The sequence below is a fragment of the Equus asinus genome, chromosome 8 (assembly GCF_041296235.1).
Source record: "Equus asinus isolate D_3611 breed Donkey chromosome 8, EquAss-T2T_v2, whole genome shotgun sequence".
NCBI lineage: Eukaryota > Metazoa > Chordata > Mammalia > Perissodactyla > Equidae > Equus > Equus asinus.
Window position 1 is genome coordinate 85,578,412 of NC_091797.1, and position 17,531 is coordinate 85,595,942.

A 17,531-nucleotide genomic window follows, 5' to 3' on the forward strand; every position below is an offset into this window, starting at 1 on the left:
TGTGAATAATGCTGCTATGAACATTCATGTGCAAATTTCTGTGGGAGCGTATGTTTTTAATTCTTTTGGGTTTTGCATTCATTTAGATTTTTTAATATAGTGTATCAAAGTATTTTTCTCGATTACTGAGTTTTTTGGCACCCCCTTAAAATTCACCCCTGAGTCGAGTGCCTGACCTGGCCTCACCCTGTTCCCATCCTGCCTCTTGCCCCTTGCTAGCTGTGTGATTTTGGGCAAGTTGCTTACCCTCTCAGGGCCTCAGTTTCCTCCTCTGTGAAATGGGGATAGTCCCTGTACCTACTCACAGCTGTTAGGGGACACAATGAGCTCATGACGCACGTTACAGACGAGCACATCCCTGGCACTCAGTAGACTTGTGCCAGTCAACAGTTCTTCTGATGGGGAGGCCTGGTTCGGGGCCTGAGGGTGGGTCACAAGATGGATGTGACCTAGCCTTGCCCTTGAGGAGAGCTGGCCCACCTGCCTAGAATGCCTTGCTGCTCCTGTTCCCCGGGTAAACATGCTGTTTCTGCTCTCCTGCCTCGGCCTGACGCCCCTACAAGGTCCCGGGGGTGAGATCTGGAGCTGCTCACCCGAAGGCCGCCCGGGCTCCCAGCACCTTCCATCCCAGCTGCCCGGGCCCCCACCGCCGCCTCCCCCACCCTCCACTCTGCCCACTCCCACTGCAGGCCGCGGCTCCCGGCCCTGCGCGCTGCCATGAGGCCTGCACTCTGCGGGGCTGAAGTCCAAAGTCCAGTGCCTTCGCTAAGCACACGGATGAATATGAACCTTGGAGAATTTCCCCAGCTCCAATGTAAACAGAGCGGGCAGGGGCCCTGATTCACTGGCCGCTGGGGCCAGCCTTGGGGGTTGGGGGTGCCCACAGGGCTTGGCTGGTGGGGTTTGGGGGGACAGTGGGTGCAAGGAGCCTGGTTGGTGCCTGCCTGCTGGCCGCCGGGCGAGGAGACGGCCCCCACGGTGGGGGAGGCGGCCGGCTCGGTGGCCCTGGGCCGCATGGTCCAGGGGTGGCGGAGCCATGGTTTCCAAACTGAGCCAGCTGCAGACGGAGCTCCTGGCCGCCCTGCTCGAGTCTGGCCTGAGCAAGGAGGCGCTGATCCAGGCGTTGGGTGAGCCAGGGCCCTACCTGCTGGCTGGAGATGGCCCCCTGGACAAGGGGGAGTCCTGCGGTGGCGGCCGAGGGGAGCTGGCCGAGCTGCCCAATGGGCTTGGGGAGACGAGGGGCTCCGAGGACGAGACGGACGACGATGGGGAAGACTTCACGCCACCCATCCTCAAAGAGCTGGAGAACCTCAGCCCCGAGGAGGCGGCCCACCAGAAAGCCGTGGTGGAGACCCTGCTGCAGTAAGGACCCCCCCTTCCCTGAGTCGTGCTCCCAAGGCGCCCACCCTCTGCTCCTGACCAGCCCTTCTGAGGCTGGAGTTCCATGAGAGGTGGCCTTGAGCCTAGTTGTTGGGAAGGGAAACAGGGCCCATGAGAGCTTGTGGGGGGTTGGGGGGTCCTTGCTCAGAGGTTGGAGCCTCCCGCCCCCTAGCTGGCCCTCTGCGGAGTCTGAGTCCCTCTGAGCCACGGCTTTCAGCCCAGGGCTTGGGAAGTGGGGACATGCCCCAGGGGAGCTCCAAGATCGGAAAAAGCGAGAGAGTCCACAATGTAAGCGCCTGGAGAGATGGAGGCCAGTGGGAAGTTTTAGCCGCCACGGCCACTTCTAGTCCCCAAACCCTAACTCCTCTGCTAAGGGCCAGGATACACTGCTGGGGAGGGGGGGCGCTGAGGCCGGGGTTTTAGGGACTCCCCTGGGACCTGGGCACTCAAGCATTCAGTGGAGAAAGCCCAGATCTTTCTTACCTGAGGGGGATGGAACCTCAGGGCGGGAGCTGCTCCCCTTTCCTGCACAGCCTCAGGCACCATTAGAGGCCTTCTGCTCTGTACCCCCATCCGTTGGCTGGCTCCCCATCTCCCACAGAACTGGGTGGGTCTGAGCCCAATGCCTCCCCTCTCCTCAGCAGAGCTAACCTGGTTACTAATTACCCACGGGCTTTATTATTTCTCTTTTGTTTTATAAATTTATAAACGGCAAAAGGCTCTGATAAGGCCTGTGATCATTAACTTGTAGGGACGGTGTCCTGGGGAGGCCTGGGTCAACCAACCTCCCACCCAGTAGGGTGGGGGATGGGGAATGTGGGGATGGAGGAAGGGGGGCCCAGGGGCTCAGGGACCGCCCCTCCCCAAAGGCTCTCTAACCTCCATCCTAACACCTGGGCTCTGTGCTGAGGTTTCACGTGTATAATTTCAGGTAATGTCGAGGTGAACCCTGGGAGGGCTATGGATAACTCTGCTTCACAGATGAGAAAACTGAGGCCCAGAGAGGGGAAGTAGCTTGACTAAGGCCACCCAGCTGGGATTCCACACCCACTCTGGTGCCCTCAGTTGCCAAGACTGGGGTCCAGGGGCCACCGGGGTGCCTGGGGGAGGTGTCTGAGAAAGAGCCCCTCTCCAGGGGACCATGTCTTTTCTGTCCAAGGTCCTGATCCCAGCTTGGGGTGGGGGAGGGCTGGATCCTGCCTCAGGGAGCCCTCAGGGTCTGCCAGGCCTCGTGAGGTCCCGGGCAGCGGGCAGGGGAGCAGCCAGGGCCCCCTGACTTGGCAGGAAGAGGAGGGCAAAGGGCCCCGCTGGCTGCAGGGGAGGGGCAAAGTGTCAGGCATCGCCAGACCCAGGACGAGGGCCACCCTGGCAGGGTGGGGCTGGGCCAGATCTGCTGAGGCCCCAGAAGGGATGGGGGCTTTCGAGTGGGAGCGGAGGCAGGGGGAGCCCGGGGCCTTTCTTACCTGGTGGGACGGGGCCTCTTGATCGGCGGCCCCTTTGGTGGGATGGTGGGTGAGGGGAAGACTTGATCCACAGCACCTGATGGGGGAGCAGAGGTCAGAGGGCTCCCTGGGGACCAGCAGAGACCTGGAAGCCGAGGGAGAGAGGGGAGACAAGGAGGAGGAGAGAGGATGTCGGGGGAGATGGAGAGAGAGGCCTGGAGCGGCAGAGCTGAGCAGAAGGCCGGGAGGGGAGAGGGGCTCACACCCAGCTGGGAGAAGGGGCTCGGGAGAGACTGAGGCGCCCCAAGCCGAGAGGAGGCTGGAGTGCTTCCCGCCTGCCCCGATTGGGTTTTCTTTAATGCTAACAGCATGCTATTTACTTTCCATTTAAATTTGAGATGTTGCTATAAATTATCAACCAGCTCCTTGTTCCTGCGGAGTTTATAACTAACTACCTGGGTTACTTATTGTTCAGGTAACAAAAGGGATCTGAAAACGCCCCGAGGGAAAAAAGTGGGGCCTCTAGCTTCAGGGCACCAGAAGGAGAGGGGTGGGGGACCCCGCTGAAGGCCTGGGCCGTGAGAGAGGTTGAGGCTGGAAAGGATGATGCCCAGGCAGGACTTCTAGTGGAAGCCATTTCTCTGGAGAAGACAGTGCCTGGGAAGAGGCAGGGGTGGGTCTGGGTCCCAGGCCTCCCTGGGGTGCCCTATGCCTGAGGCCACAGCAGGAACCTGAGCGCTCCCCTCAGATCGCCATCCTTGGTTCACTCTGTGACCTTGGGCAAGTTTCTTCTCCACCTTCTGCCTCAGTTTCCCTACCTGGACAATGAATAAAATTCAAACTCCCTGCCCTTGTTTCCTGACCTCTTCCTGAGGTCACCCTCTTTCTGCCGGTCACATTGACTTTGCTGATTCCCACCTCAGGGCCTTTGCCCGTGCTGTTCCTTCTGCCTGGAACCCTCTTTCCAGATCTTCCCATGGCTGATTTCTTCTCCTCCTTTTGCTCAAATGTCATCTCCTCAGGGTGGCCATCTAAACCACCCCATTTAAAGGTAGGCCCACTCCAGTCACTCTCTCGTCCATTACTTTCATTTACTTTCTCCTGTCCCTTATCATTACTTAGGATGATCTTATTAGTTTATCTGTTTATTTTCTATCTCCTGCTGTGAAATAGAAGCTCTTCAAGGGCAGGGCCCGCCCGTGTGGCCTTGTTCACCACTCTTACCCCTGATATCCAGCCCAGTGGGTGAATGAGTGACTAGGATTCTCTGAGGCCTGGGGACATTTGTGGCTATGGCCAAGGGAGGAATCTGTACCTCCTTCCTGGGGGTCCTCCTAGGTCCTCCCTGTCCCGGAGCAGCTCAAACTTCAACCCTGAGGCTCTCTGATCCTCCCCATTGGGCCCTGAGACCCAGGAAAACAGTGGCCAAGGTGGGACAATCTGACATCCCTGACTGAGGCCATCCTGCCGAATCTTGGCTCTGGGATCCTGGTTTGAATCCCAGCTCTGCCTCCTCCTAGCTTGGGCAGGGATTTCACTTTTCTGGGCCCCAGTGTCCTCTGCAGGGCCCCACAGGGTTGAATAGCACATAAGTGCAATAAACGGATGTTATTAACAGTGGTCCCGTTTTACAGAGGAGCAAATGAGGGCTCAGAGAGGCAAAGCGACTTGCCCGAGGCACTTTACAAAGTAGTAAGACCAGGACTAGGACGCAGGTCCTCCTGAGCCCACAGTCTGCACGGTGCCCTTGAGTTTGCAGGCCTGTCCTTGATAGGTTTATCTCTCCCGTCAGCCTCCCCAGTCCTTCGCACTGCTGATGTCACCATCGACTCACTTCCATGCAGGGCTCTAGAGCTGGCGGGGGGCCTGCAAAGGCACGCAACCCTTTTTCTCCTCCTGACAACCTCTCAAATATGATCTGCCCATGTCACAGTCGAGGAAGCTGAGGCACGGGGAGGTTAAGCAAGTTCCCAAGGCCACCTGGACAGTGAGTGGCAGGGCTGGGCTTCAAACTCAGCTCCCCCTTGCAGATGAAGCTCTGCAAGCTGGTCTCCCAGCTCCACACCCTTGGACTCCCTGAAACCCCAGGGGCCAGCGAGCAAAAGGCCAAACATTGTACCTGTGATTGACCCCAGAACTGGCAGGAGACGGGAGGAGGGAGATATGGGCAGGTCTTCGCCTCTCCTGGGCCCCCTCCCCTCTGCTGTGGGTCCGGGGGTCCCAAGACTACATCCTGGATGATGATGATGACAATATCGTTCCACTTACTGAGCCTTTCCTGTGTGCCAGGCCCTGCGCTAGTTTCACTCCTATTTGAAACCCATTCAGTTCTCCCGGGAGCACTGCGAGGCAGGCGTGGGTTTACCGCCGTGTTACCAGGAAGATGTGGGGCTTGCACACATCACGTGTGAAGTTGCAGTGGTGGGATGTGAACCCAGGTTGGCTTGACTCTCAAACCCACGAGAGCGAAAGCAGGAGATACCTGGAGACGTGGCCTGTCAGTTCTGAGTTGGGGAAACTGTCCTGAAAAGAGTCAGGTCCTTGGAGACCGAGTGTGTGTGCGTCTGCGTGTGCGTGTGTGAATAATAGGGGGAGGAGAAAGAGACAGAGCGAACAACAGAGAGACACACACAGAGACAGAACAAGAGAGACACAGAGAGAAGAAGGCAGAGAAAGAGACGCAAAGACAGACAGACACAGGGAGTCAGATGGACAGTGACAGATAGTGCATCTTTAGTCTGAGCCCGGAGAGGCCCTGCTGAGAGGCAGATGGAGCTTATTCTCTCTGGAGAAGAGAGCCGGGAGGGAGGGAGGAATGCTCAGGAGGGTGAGACTGTGGTTGGGGGAGGAGGGGGCCATCGGGCAGCCCAGCTCCAGAATCAGATAAACATGTTTGCCACGAAGCACAAGGCTGGACTTTGTACTGCCCTTCCCTCCCAGCTCCGACTGGCACCCAGGGAGCGGGGGAGGCAGAGAGGAGAGGAACCGTGGGGCCCCTGAGAGCTGGGGAGACAGGAACTCGGGAGAGGTCTGGGGGCCCCAGCAAAGTGAAGTATTCTTGAGTCCCAACCAGGTCCCCTTGCAAGTGCCCATCTTTCTGAGCCTCAGTTTTCTCCCCTGTGAAATGGGCATACAAGGAGTACCTAGTTCCTAGGATTATTGTAAGATTTATGTGACAAGCTCTTAGCACAGTGCCTGGCCCACAGTTAACACTCAGGGAACATTCATCCCCACGGCTGTCATTCTCGCACCAATGGGACTTTGCTGTGCTGCGTGCTGACCATTTAGACGTATCTGTCCCCACCCTCCAGCCTCCCTGCCTCTATGGGAAGTGCTGATAAAAAAGGAGGAAGTCAGAGCGCCGAAGCTGATGAAGGCTCCGTGTGCTGGTGTCTGAGAAGAGCACTGTCAGCAGGTGACCCGAGGCTGGTTCTCTGAGCAGGTAGAGAGGGGCCAGGGGCAGGCAGTGTGCGAGGACTTCAGAGCGCTGGGGGGTTATTTGCTTTCAGTGTTTTACAACTCAGTTTTAAGTATCATTTATGCATATGTAGTATATTACATAATATTATGCTATACTACATCATTAAAAAGCACAGAAGAGTAACAGGGAACACCGTTCCTCTTCCCCTGTCCCCAGCACCCAATTCCCCTTTTGTGGACGCTTCGCCAGTTCTTTCTGTGTCCTTCCGGCATTTCATGTGAACACAAGCAAAGATGTAGAAATCTTCTTTCATCCCACTTTAAATTTTATGCAAATAGCAGCACAGCAAACCCACCAGACAAACTCCGTTCCGTCTGGGCGCACGCAGAGCTTTCTCAGTGGGTTTCTACGGTTGCATCATCCGGAGGCACCATGATTTGGTTAATCAGCGCCCTTTCGCTGAATACTTTGGTTGTTTCCAGTCTTTTGCTGTGGCAAGCATCGTGGCACGAATCGCCTCCTACACTTGTCACACATGCAAACAGCAGAAGACTCAAATTCTAGAAGGAAATTGCTGAGTCGAGGGGGTGAGAGCACAGGCTCTGGAATCGCAGAGATGTGGGTTCAAATCCTGGTTCTGCCAGTTTCAACACTTGTCCTGAGCTGCATTTATTGGACACACATTTGTAATATAAGCTCAGGAGAGGATGGTGAAGAGAGGGTTGAGACAGAGCAAGAGAGGGAGAGAGAGAAGGATTTATACAGTACAGGCAATTCACCCCCACACTGAGCGGAGGACAGGCCATGAGTATAGATGGCCCCAGGTCCCTGAGTCTCTCTAGTGAGGGACTCTCAGCCCAAAGTGCCCTTCTGGTACTTAGATGCTCCCATATTCCATCCAACAAGGCCTCTGAATGCCAACCTCTAACTCTTCACCTGGGACTCTGTTGAAAAACCAGCCACTTGCCCCAGTGCTGTGGGGAAGCTGGTTGGGCCACTGCCCAGGGTTCAGTGCTGATTTTCAGGAGGCATTTTGACCCTAAGTGATTTTTACCTGATGGGCTAACTTAGAACTGAATCCCTCAGGTGGGATGGGGCTGTTAGGCTGGCCCTGTGACCTGGGGCAAGAGATACAACGCAAATGCTCTTTGCCTCAGTGGCCCCGGTAAAGTGGGAGAATCGTGTTTCTCTCCTTGTTTTCAGACTCAGTAGGTCTCTGTCATCCATCCACCTTACCATCCATCCATCTACCCATCCATCATCTACCACCTACCCATCCAGCATCCTATTTATCCATCCATCCACCCATCCACTTTATCATCCCTCCATCCACTCATCGGTTCATGCATTCATCAAGGGCATTCTCTATGTCAGGGCTATTTTGGGTGCTGAAAACCACAAGTTCCTTCCCTCAAGGTGTTTACAGGCTCTCCCAGTGGCTATGACACAGCCACAAATAACATTTCCAGGTAGGACGAGGGGAGGATCTTTAAAGGAGGCACAAAGGCTTCTGCAGCTTCCAGTGGGAGTCTGTTCCTGTCTACATACAGATGTGTCTGCGTGTCCATGTTTCTAAACTTTTATCTGTTCCCATGTCTGTGTGGGACTAGTTGGGGCCTGTGACCACATGTCTGCCAGTCTCTATCCCCATATCCGTGTGTCTGTGTCCTGGCACGAGTGCCCATACCTTCCTGTCCCTGAGTGAGGGTGCAGGCCCCTGGGCTCCACGGCCACTTTCACTCACAATCCCTACCCCCAGGAGCACAGGGCTCCCAGCCCCCGGAACCCCAGCCCCACCTGAGCAGCCCTATCCTTGCCCTCTTCCCAGGGAGGACCCGTGGCGCGTGGCGAAGATGGTCAAGTCCTACCTGCAGCAGCATAACATCCCACAGCGGGAGGTGGTCGACACCACCGGCCTCAACCAGTCCCACCTGTCCCAGCACCTCAACAAGGGCACCCCCATGAAGACGCAGAAGCGAGCCGCCCTGTACACCTGGTATGTCCGCAAGCAGCGAGAGGTGGCCCAGCGTAAGTAATGACCGACCGCAGCCCGTCTTCCCCGGCAGGGCTCGGGGCTCTCCGCAGCTCGAGGGTGGAGGCCGGAAGCTTCCCCGCCCCGTCGCTCGGACTGGCAGACAGAGGAAGGCAGCGGGACCCCACCAGCGTCTATTACCTCTTCTGCACCAGGCCCCCTGGGCGAGGAGGGCTGGTCTTGGGCATCCAGAGATGCACGAACTGGGTCCCGGCTTTTCCAGGAGCCCTCTGTGTAGAGGGGAAGCAGGAGAAAAAATCAGGATGATACAGTGAGACGTGAGTTATAATGTGATAACAACAACAAGCGCTAGTGTCTCGGGAGCACTCACTGTGTGCAGGCCCAGCACAGCGTACTCCGTAAGGCCTTTCAAAGTGTTGAGCTGGCGCAGGAGGCGAGAGTCATCTATTCTTCCTCAGGGAGGGAGGGGCATCAGGGAGGATCACATTAGAAGTACGTATGACCTAGTGACGAAGTCTTAAAGTGTGAGTCGAATTTTGACCCATGGAGATGCACGGAAGGGTGTTTCAGGCAGAAGGAACAGCATGAGTAAAGGCTCAGAGGCGAGGTGTACACTCAGGGAATCCTCCACTGCAGACCCGGGAAGACCTGGGCACACTATTATTCAGGGAATGGTGGGTTTCCTTACTCAAGCCTCACACCCCACAAAATCCCAAGGACGTGTTCACACTTTTGAGCTTGTCTATGTGTAAACATTTTTTTGATAATTTTTAAATTAATTATCCAGGTTTTTAAAAAGACAATATAGGGGCCGGCTCCGTGGCTGAGTGGTTAAGTTCTCGCGCTCCGCTGCGGTGGCCCAGGGTTCGGATCCTGGGCGCGGACATGGCACTGCTCGTCAGGCCACGTTGAAGCAGCGTCCCACATCCCAAAACTAGAAGGACCTGCAACTAAGATATACAACTGTGTACAGGCGGGGTTTGGGGAGATAAAGCAGAAAAAAAAAAAAAGATTGGCAACAGTTGTTAGCCCAGGTGCCAATCTTTAGAAAAAAAAAATAAATAAATAAAAAATAAAAAGACAATATATACTCAGTTAAAAAAAGAAAAAAATAAAGCTTTTCCAATAAAAGTTAGGTGTCCTTCTTCTAAAGCAGCCACTGGCATTCCCACTGTCACATGGATCCTTTCAGAGATATTTTAAGCATCTGCTAGTAATATATAATATAGATAATCTTCCCCTACTCTTGGGCGGGCTGCTAGCTATTCTGTTACTTGGGGGCGCCATTATTTGTTTAACTGGCCCCCTACTGAAGGACTTTTAGGGTTTTTCCAATCTTCTATTAGAAACAACTGCTTCAAAGAACATCCTTCTCTGGATACGTTTGCGCTCACATGAGAGTGTGTCTACAGGATGAATTCCTGGAGGTGGAAAACTGGGTCACACAGTAGGTACTTTAAAATCTTTGATAGATGTTCCCATAGTTCCTTACAAGGCCGTGGTGACAATTTACACTCCCACTAACAGTAAAAATCACTGTTGGAAAAAAAATAATGCACACCGTAGACATCTCTCATCCTTACTGCACGCCTGGCCCTCACCCCAATGATTGGCATGTTTACCTCCTACTGTGCTGGAATACACACTCAGAAAAAACTTACCAAAAAAGTTCACTTTCGTACTGTTATAATTTGTCTGAGAACAATAAAGACTTATTTTGAAAATCCGTTAGAACTAGGTTTTGCTTCGGAGGGGGTTGTCTCCTCCCAAGACCGTCACTGGAAGAAATTGACAATGTTCAATTAAACGCATATGTGTTACTGAGAGAACTGTTCGAAATGCAATCAAAGATTCAGCCCAGAGCTGGGAATCAAGAAGCACACTGTGGCCCAAATAGCCTTCCCCTGAGAATTTTTAACTTTAAAGGAGACATTGGAAAATTCCAGATGCAGAACATTCAAGATATGACTGAAGTATTAGGACTCTTGGTAACAAGGGACAGAACCCCTTCTCAAACTGATATAAGCAAAAAAGGGAACTTATTGGCTCTTGGATATGAAGAGTCCATGGCTTCTTCAGGCATGGCTGGATCCAGCATCTCTAGGCTCTGTTGTCTTTTATGTTGGCCTCATTCTCAGACAGGCTCTCTTCCCGTAGGCAAAGATGGCCCTGGGAGCTCTGGGCTGCCATCCTGCCAGCTTAGCAACCTCAGGGGGAAATGTGCACCTCTTTTTAGCTCTTTCCAGCTGAATGAGTTTTTTTTTTAATAATGTAAAGTTTAAATAAAGTCTAACATATGAAAAGTGCACAAATCCTAAGGGTACAGATTAATGAATTTTCACAAAGCGAGCACACTGATGTAACTCCCAATCAGGTAAGAGAGAGACTATTACCAGGCCCCCAGAAGCCCCCGTCCCACCAGCAGGAACAATCACTATCCTGACTTCTAGCATCGCGGGCTAACTATGACTGTTTTTGAAGTTCATATAAACTCAGTCATAGAGTCATGCAGTGCCTTCTTTCATTCAACATTACGTTTGTGGGATCCCTCTGTGCGGTTCCGTGTCATTGTAGGTCGGCCATTCTCATCGCTGCATGTGAATATTCCATTGTGTGAGTACAATGTACGTATTATTTCTTCTTTGATGGACACTTGGATGGCTTCTGAGTTTTTGCTATTGCCGGCAGTGCTGCTGTGAACATTCCAGGACACGTCTTTCACTGAATGTGTATATATATTTCTGTTAGGTGTGGAATCACTGAATCAAAGAATATACATAAGTTCAGCTTGAGTACGTAGTGCCAAATGGTCATCAATTTGCACTCCCACTAGCAGTGTTTGAGAATTCCAGGAGCTCCACAGCTTTGCCGACACTTGGTAACGTCATTTTTATTTTAGCCATGCTGGATGTGTGGTGCTATTGCATGGTGGTTTTAATTTTCATTTCCTTGATGACTCCTTATGTTGAGTATCTTTTCATATGGTTATTGGACACTTGGAAAGCCTTTTTAAGAAGTGCCTATTCTAGGGGGCCGGCCCAGTGGTGCAGCAGTTAAGTGCGCACGTCCCGCTGCGGTGGCCCGGGGTTTGCTGGTTCGGATTCCGGGTGTGGACATGGCACCACTTGGCAAGCCATGCTGTGGTAGGTGTCCCACATAGAAAGTAGAGGAAAATGGGCACGGATGTTAGCTCAGGGCCAGTCTTCCTCAGCAAAAAGAGGAGGATTGGCGGCAGATGTTAGCTCACGGCTAATCTTCCTCCAAAAAAAAAGTGCCTGTACAAGATTACCCATCTTTCTTTCAGATTGTCTACTTTTTTCTTATTGATTTGTAAAAGTTTAAAAAAATACACTGCAAGTTCTTTTTCAAGTGTATGCATTGTAAATATATTCTCCTACACTGTGGGTTGCTTTATATATTTGAAATGATATCTTTTGATGAACAGAAGTTCTTAATTTTTTTCTTTATGGTTAGCGCTTTTCCTGTCCTGTTTAAGAAATCTCTGTCTAACCCAAGGTCATGAACATGGTCTCCTATATTTTATCCTAACAGCTTTGTTTTACTTTCCACATTTAGAGGTGCAGTCCAGCTGGAATTGATTTTTGTGTACAGCAGGAGGTAGAGTCGGGATTCATGGTTTTGTTGTTTTTTTTTTAAGATTGACACCTGAGCTAACAACTGTTGCCAATCTTCTTTTTTTTTCCTGCTTTTTCTCCCCAAATCCCCGCAGTACATAGATGTATATTTTAGTTGTGGGTCCTTCTAGTTGTGGCATGTGGGATGCTGCCTCAGCATGGCCTGATGAGCAGTGTCATGTCTGTGCCCAGGATCTGAACTGGTGAAACCCTGGGCCGCCGAAGCGGAGCACGCGAACTTAACCACTCGGCCAAGGGGCTGGCCCCTGTGGTTTTTTTTTTACAAGTTGCTTTCGATTCAGTTTACAGATGGAGGTACTGGTGCCCAAATTCATTTCCTCTCCTGTGTAACTGACTACCCAGCACCATTTATTGAGAAGATCCATGAACCAATCACAGTGGCCAGGGGGATGTGGTGTTCTTCTTGGCCAGAGTGAGGTCACCTCACCTTACCCAGATGGGCTGGGAAGGGAGGAGAGGGAGCCCCAAAGAGAATCAGGGTGCTGTTTCTGAAGAAGGAGGAAACGATGCTATGCGGGCAAAGCAGGTGCCTGCCACTGGGGAATTCTCAGAGAATGAACAGATGTTGAACTGAATGAGAAGGGCCCTATTCAAGAAGGGGCAGTGTGGTATAGTGGCTAAGTGTAGGGTTCTGGAACCAGGCTTCCTGGCTTCAAATCCTGGCTCTGCCACTTGTCAGCTGTGTGGCCTTGGAAAAGTTGTTTATCCTTTCTGTGACTCAGTTCCCCCATCCATGTAGTCGGGATAAAATAGCATCTACTCTGTGGAGCTGCCCTGAAGGTGCAATTTGTAGAAATGCCTGGCATTGAGAAAGCAAAAGCATTAGCTGTTGCTGCTATATGTAATTTTCTTGCCAGGTGTTCTCTGAACTTCTCCCATCAAATCCCCGACGGGGTAAGTTATCTGCTTTGCATGTTTGGCAGTTAAAAAAAAACTTTTAATTTTAGAATAAATCTAGATTTTCAGGACTACTGGGCAGATGGTACAGAGAATTCCCATATACCCCAGACCCAGTTTTCCCTATTATTAACATTAGTAGGTACATTTCTCACAATTAACAAACCCACATGATACGTTATTATTAAGTAAAGTCCATACCTTATTCGGATTTCCTCAGTTTATCCCTAATGTCCTTTTTCTGGTCCAGGATCCCATCCAGTTGTAGACATATTACATCTAGTTGTGCCTTCTTAGTCTCTTCTTGGTTGTGACAGTTTCTCAGATTTTCCTTATTTTTCATGACCTTGGCAGGGTAACTTTTTTCTTATTGAGTTCATAATAGTTTACATCATTGTGAGATTTCAGTTGTACATTATTTCTTGTCTGTCACCATATAAGTGCTCCCCTTCACCCCCTGGGCCCACTCTCCACCCCCCTTTCCCCTGGTAACCCCTGAACTGTTCTGTTTGTCCAAGTGTTTGTTTATATTCCACACATGAGTGAAGTCATACGGTGTTTGTCTTTCTCAGTCTGGCTTATTTCACTTAGCATAATACCCTCCAGGCCCATCCATGTTGTTGCAAATGGGATGATTTTGTCTTTTTTTATGGCTGAGTAGTATTCCATTGTACATATATATGCGTCTTCTTTATCCAATCAGTCGATGGGCACTTGGGTTGCTTCCGCGTCTTGGCTATTGTGAATAATGCTGCAGTGAACATAGGGGTGCATATGTTACTTTGGATTGTTGATTTCAAGTTGATGGGTAGACACCCAGTAGTGGGATAGCTGGATCATATGGTAGTTCTATTTTTAGTTTTTTGAGGAATCTCCATACTGTTTTCCATAGTGGCTGCACCAGTTTGCATTCCCACCAGCAGGGTATGAGGGTTCCCTTCTCTCCACACCCTCTCCAACATTTCTTATTTTTAGTCTTAGTGATTATAGCCTTTTTAACAGGCATAAGGTGGTATCTTAGTGTAGTTTTGATTTGCATTTCCCTGATGATTAATGATGTTGAACATCTTTTCATGTGCTCATTGGCCATCTGTATATCTTCTTTGGAAAAAGGTCTGTTCATATCCTCTGCCCATTTTTTGATTGGGCTGTTTGTTTTTTGTTGCTCGGTTGTGTGAGTTCATCATATATTTTGGAGATTAACGACAGGGTAATTTTTTTAAGCTGAAATATTTTAGTTTTTTGGGCTAAGTCATAGTGTCCTGTACTCCAGATCTTGGGCCAGCCCCCTGCCGGGCAAGATGGCCAACTGAGAGTCAGCATGAGCAGGTGCTCAAGCCACAGCTGCTGAGAGTGATAGAATCTGTGCCAAGCGGGCTTCTAGTGTCTTCTCAGTTTGGCTTTTGATGGGTCTAACCCCGCTGGAGCATTGGTGCCTGCTTCTGCTCTTGGCACTCAGACGGCAAGGGCACTCCTGCTGCTATGCCCCTGACTCAGAATCTTCCTTCTGTCCTGGCACTTGGCTGTCCCATACGCTTGGTGGCCTGCTCAGAGATAATGATAAACTAGTTTCCATTAAAGTGGAAGAAGCTGACAAGGGCTGCGTGGGTCTCTTCTCTCCTGGCTAACACTTGCACTTTAACCTGGATTTCCAAGTCTGGAATGTTGAAAATAGCTCTGAATCTACTCAGGGGATATGGTTCAAGGTTCTGGTCTACTGTGTGACCATGGAAAAATATTTAACCTCTCTAAACCTCAGCTTCCGTATCTGTAAAATGGGATGGCATATTGTCAAATGTGAACAAATGGTGATTCTTACCTGGAGCCTTGTTTTGAGAAGGATTGTGAGTTTATATCTTGGCTCAGTAGAAAAGTGTGCGGGGCTTGATTAGTGATGTCTGCCTTGGACACATGTTAAGAAAGGGGTGGCAAGTGTGCTGTGTGTTTGCCATCACTGGATTAAATGATATTCTAAGTTCTAGCTGGAAGCTCCTCTGGCTCAGCACCCTGGGAATGAGAAAGAATCAGGGGCATGGTCAGATGAACTGATGTGGGAGGGTGGGAGTGGCTGATGCCCTGCTTATGGCTCTCTGTGCCTACAGAGTTCACCCACGCAGGGCAGGGGGGGCTGATTGAAGAGCCCACGGGCGATGAGCTACCAACCAAGAAGGGGCGGAGAAATCGTTTCAAATGGGGCCCAGCATCCCAGCAGATCCTGTTCCAGGCCTACGAGAGGCAGAAGAACCCCAGCAAGGAGGAGCGAGAGGCGTTGGTGGAGGAGTGCAACAGGTAGAACGGCTGGCGGTTGGCAGGGCTGGTTTGGCCTGGGCTGGGGCCAGGCTGGGGAAGGGGAGGGTGGCTCTGGGTCCTGGGGGAGACTCCCCAGTCCTGAGAGATCCTGTTGTTGGCCCAGGAGTTCTCAACTCCTGCTCAGTGTCTGAAACCTAGCTCCATTCCTGGCACTCAGCCCCCTCCGACCCAAGCAACCCTTGAGTGGCTGCTCATCTCATTCATCCTCACTAAACCCTATGGCTATTTTGCTCACTTTATGATTGGAGGGACTAAGAGAGGCTAAGTCACTTGCTCAAGGTCACACAGCAGAACTGGGACTGGAACCCAGGTCTGCCTCCTCAAACACTCAGGTAGAGCCCCACTTCCCAGAGCCTTCCCCGCAGCCCCAAGAGAGGGCTCCTTTGTGCCTTGTCTGGAGGCTCACAAGTGGCCATTTCTGCAGGGCGGAGTGCATCCAGAGGGGGGTGTCACCGTCGCAGGCACAGGGCCTGGGCTCCAACCTCGTCACGGAGGTGCGTGTCTACAACTGGTTTGCCAATAGGCGCAAGGAAGAAGCCTTTCGGCACAAGCTGGCCATGGACACATACAGTGGGCCGCCACCGGGACCAGGCCCGGGCCCTGCGCTGCCTGCCCACAGCTCCCCGGGCCTGCCCCCACCTGCCCTCTCCCCTAGTAAGGTCCATGGTGAGTGCTATATGGGCAGGGGAATTGGGATTGTAGGCAGAGGGGACATGGCGGTAGGTGGGAAAGTTGGGGAGCACCCCAGTGGCAGCAGCTGCCCAGCCTCTTAGCACAGCAGTTTGGTTCTGCTCCACTCTGTTTACACTACTCCCCATCCACTCCACTGACCATTCTGTTCCATCCACTCCACTCTACTCCTTCCACCCCACTCAACTCCGTCTACTCTACTCCATCCACTCCATTCCATCCACTCCAACCTAGCTTGATTTGGGTTACTTCAATTCAATCCATTCATTTCAGATCAAACAAACTCAATTCATTTCAGTTCAACTCTACTCAACTCAATTCTGTTCAACTCACTATAATCCAATTTAGTTCATTTAAATTTGGTATAGTTTAATCCAATCCAATTCCCAATTGATTCAGTTTGATTAGATGTAATTCAAGAAAATTCAGCTAATTTTGTATAGCTCAGTTCCATTCAATCCAATTCAATTTGATTCAATTCAACTCAATTCACTTCAGGTTCAATTCAACTAGATTCAGTTTCATTCAACTAATTCAAGTTCGTTCTATTCAACTCAGATCACTGCAGTTTAATTTTATTAGCCTCAGTTTAGTTTGGTTCAGTTGTCTTTTATTGTGTACCTACTGCATATCAGGTGTAGCACTAGGCAGTGGGTGTGGGGGTGGGTGTGGGGGTGCAGAACTAATAAAATTTAGCCCTTGTGTTCAAGGAGTTGGAAGCAGCCAACGCAAGGTCTGGCAGGAGGTGGTCACTCAAGCAGAATGTGCTGGCTGCATAAAGATAGCGCGAGTGGCCTAAGCAAACTGAAGTGGTTTGGGGTGATGAGGACCTGGGAGGTGAGCAGGAAAGTGGGGTGCTGAGGTTGGACACTATTCCCACTCCAGGTGTGCGCTATGGACAGCCTGCAACCAGTGAGGGGGCAGAAGTGCCCTCAAGCAGCGGCGGTCCCTTGGTGACAGTGTCTGCACCCCTGCACCAAGTGTCCCCTACAGGCCTGGAGCCCAGTCACAGCCTGCTGAGCACTGAAGCCAAGCTGGTGAGTGCTCCCCCCAGTGGAGGAAGGCCCTTCCAATCCCATCTTCCTTCGGCTGAGGCCCCACCTTGACTCAGCTTGGTTTCCCCTCCAAGGTCTCAGCAACTGGGGGCCCCCTGCCTCCTGTCAGCACCCTGACAGCACTGCACAGCTTGGAGCAGACATCCCCAGGCCTCAACCAGCAGCCCCAGAACCTCATCATGGCCTCGCTTCCTGGGGTGATGGCCATTGGGCCTGGGGAGCCTGCCTCCCTCGGCCCCACGTTCACCAACACGGGTGCCTCCACCCTGGTCATTGGTAAGCTGTGGGGATGGAGGGCATCTGAGTAGGGGGTTCATGGGGCTCCTACAGAATCCAGGAGCTGGAAGAGCCCCTGGGACTCATTCATTCATTCATTCATTCATGCTTTTGTTGAGTGCCTCCTCTGTGCCAGGCTCTGTGCTACCTCAGGGATATACAAGCGCAACAAACTCACCAAGATCTCAGCGACCCAGTGGGGAGGCAGACAGTGAACATAACGCAGACAGTATATAGTGCTTTAGGAGGCACAAGTCTGTGGGAAAAACAGAGCAGGGAAGGGGGGGGTCACAATTTTCTAGGTTTTAGGGTTTTTTTTTAAAGCCCAGGAAGACTTTATTTGCAGGAACTATTGTACAGAAGCTCAATATATGAAACAGATAGGAAGCTGCTGGGAGAGGGGAACAGAGA

General features: G+C 51.6%; 1 protein-coding gene across 3 annotated transcripts in view; it reads left to right on the forward strand.

Moving 5' to 3' along the window:
* The window catches only part of HNF1A (HNF1 homeobox A), a 22,344-nt gene continuing 4,813 nt past the window's right edge, over positions 1-17,531 (forward strand). For 2 of the 3 annotated variants that reach the window (XM_014862474.3, XM_070516198.1), the window contains exons 1-6: positions 1-1,362; positions 8,072-8,271; positions 14,892-15,078; positions 15,524-15,765; positions 16,675-16,826; positions 16,919-17,120. In XM_014862474.3, the coding sequence (XP_014717960.1) occupies positions 1,037-1,362; positions 8,072-8,271; positions 14,892-15,078; positions 15,524-15,765; positions 16,675-16,826; positions 16,919-17,120 (1,309 nt within the window). In that variant the 5' untranslated portion in view covers positions 1-1,036. Of the gene's footprint in view, positions 1,363-5,766; positions 6,265-8,071; positions 8,272-14,891; positions 15,079-15,523; positions 15,766-16,674; positions 16,827-16,918; positions 17,121-17,531 lie in introns of those variants that run through there. The other variant, XM_044775749.2, reaches the window with a different exon arrangement.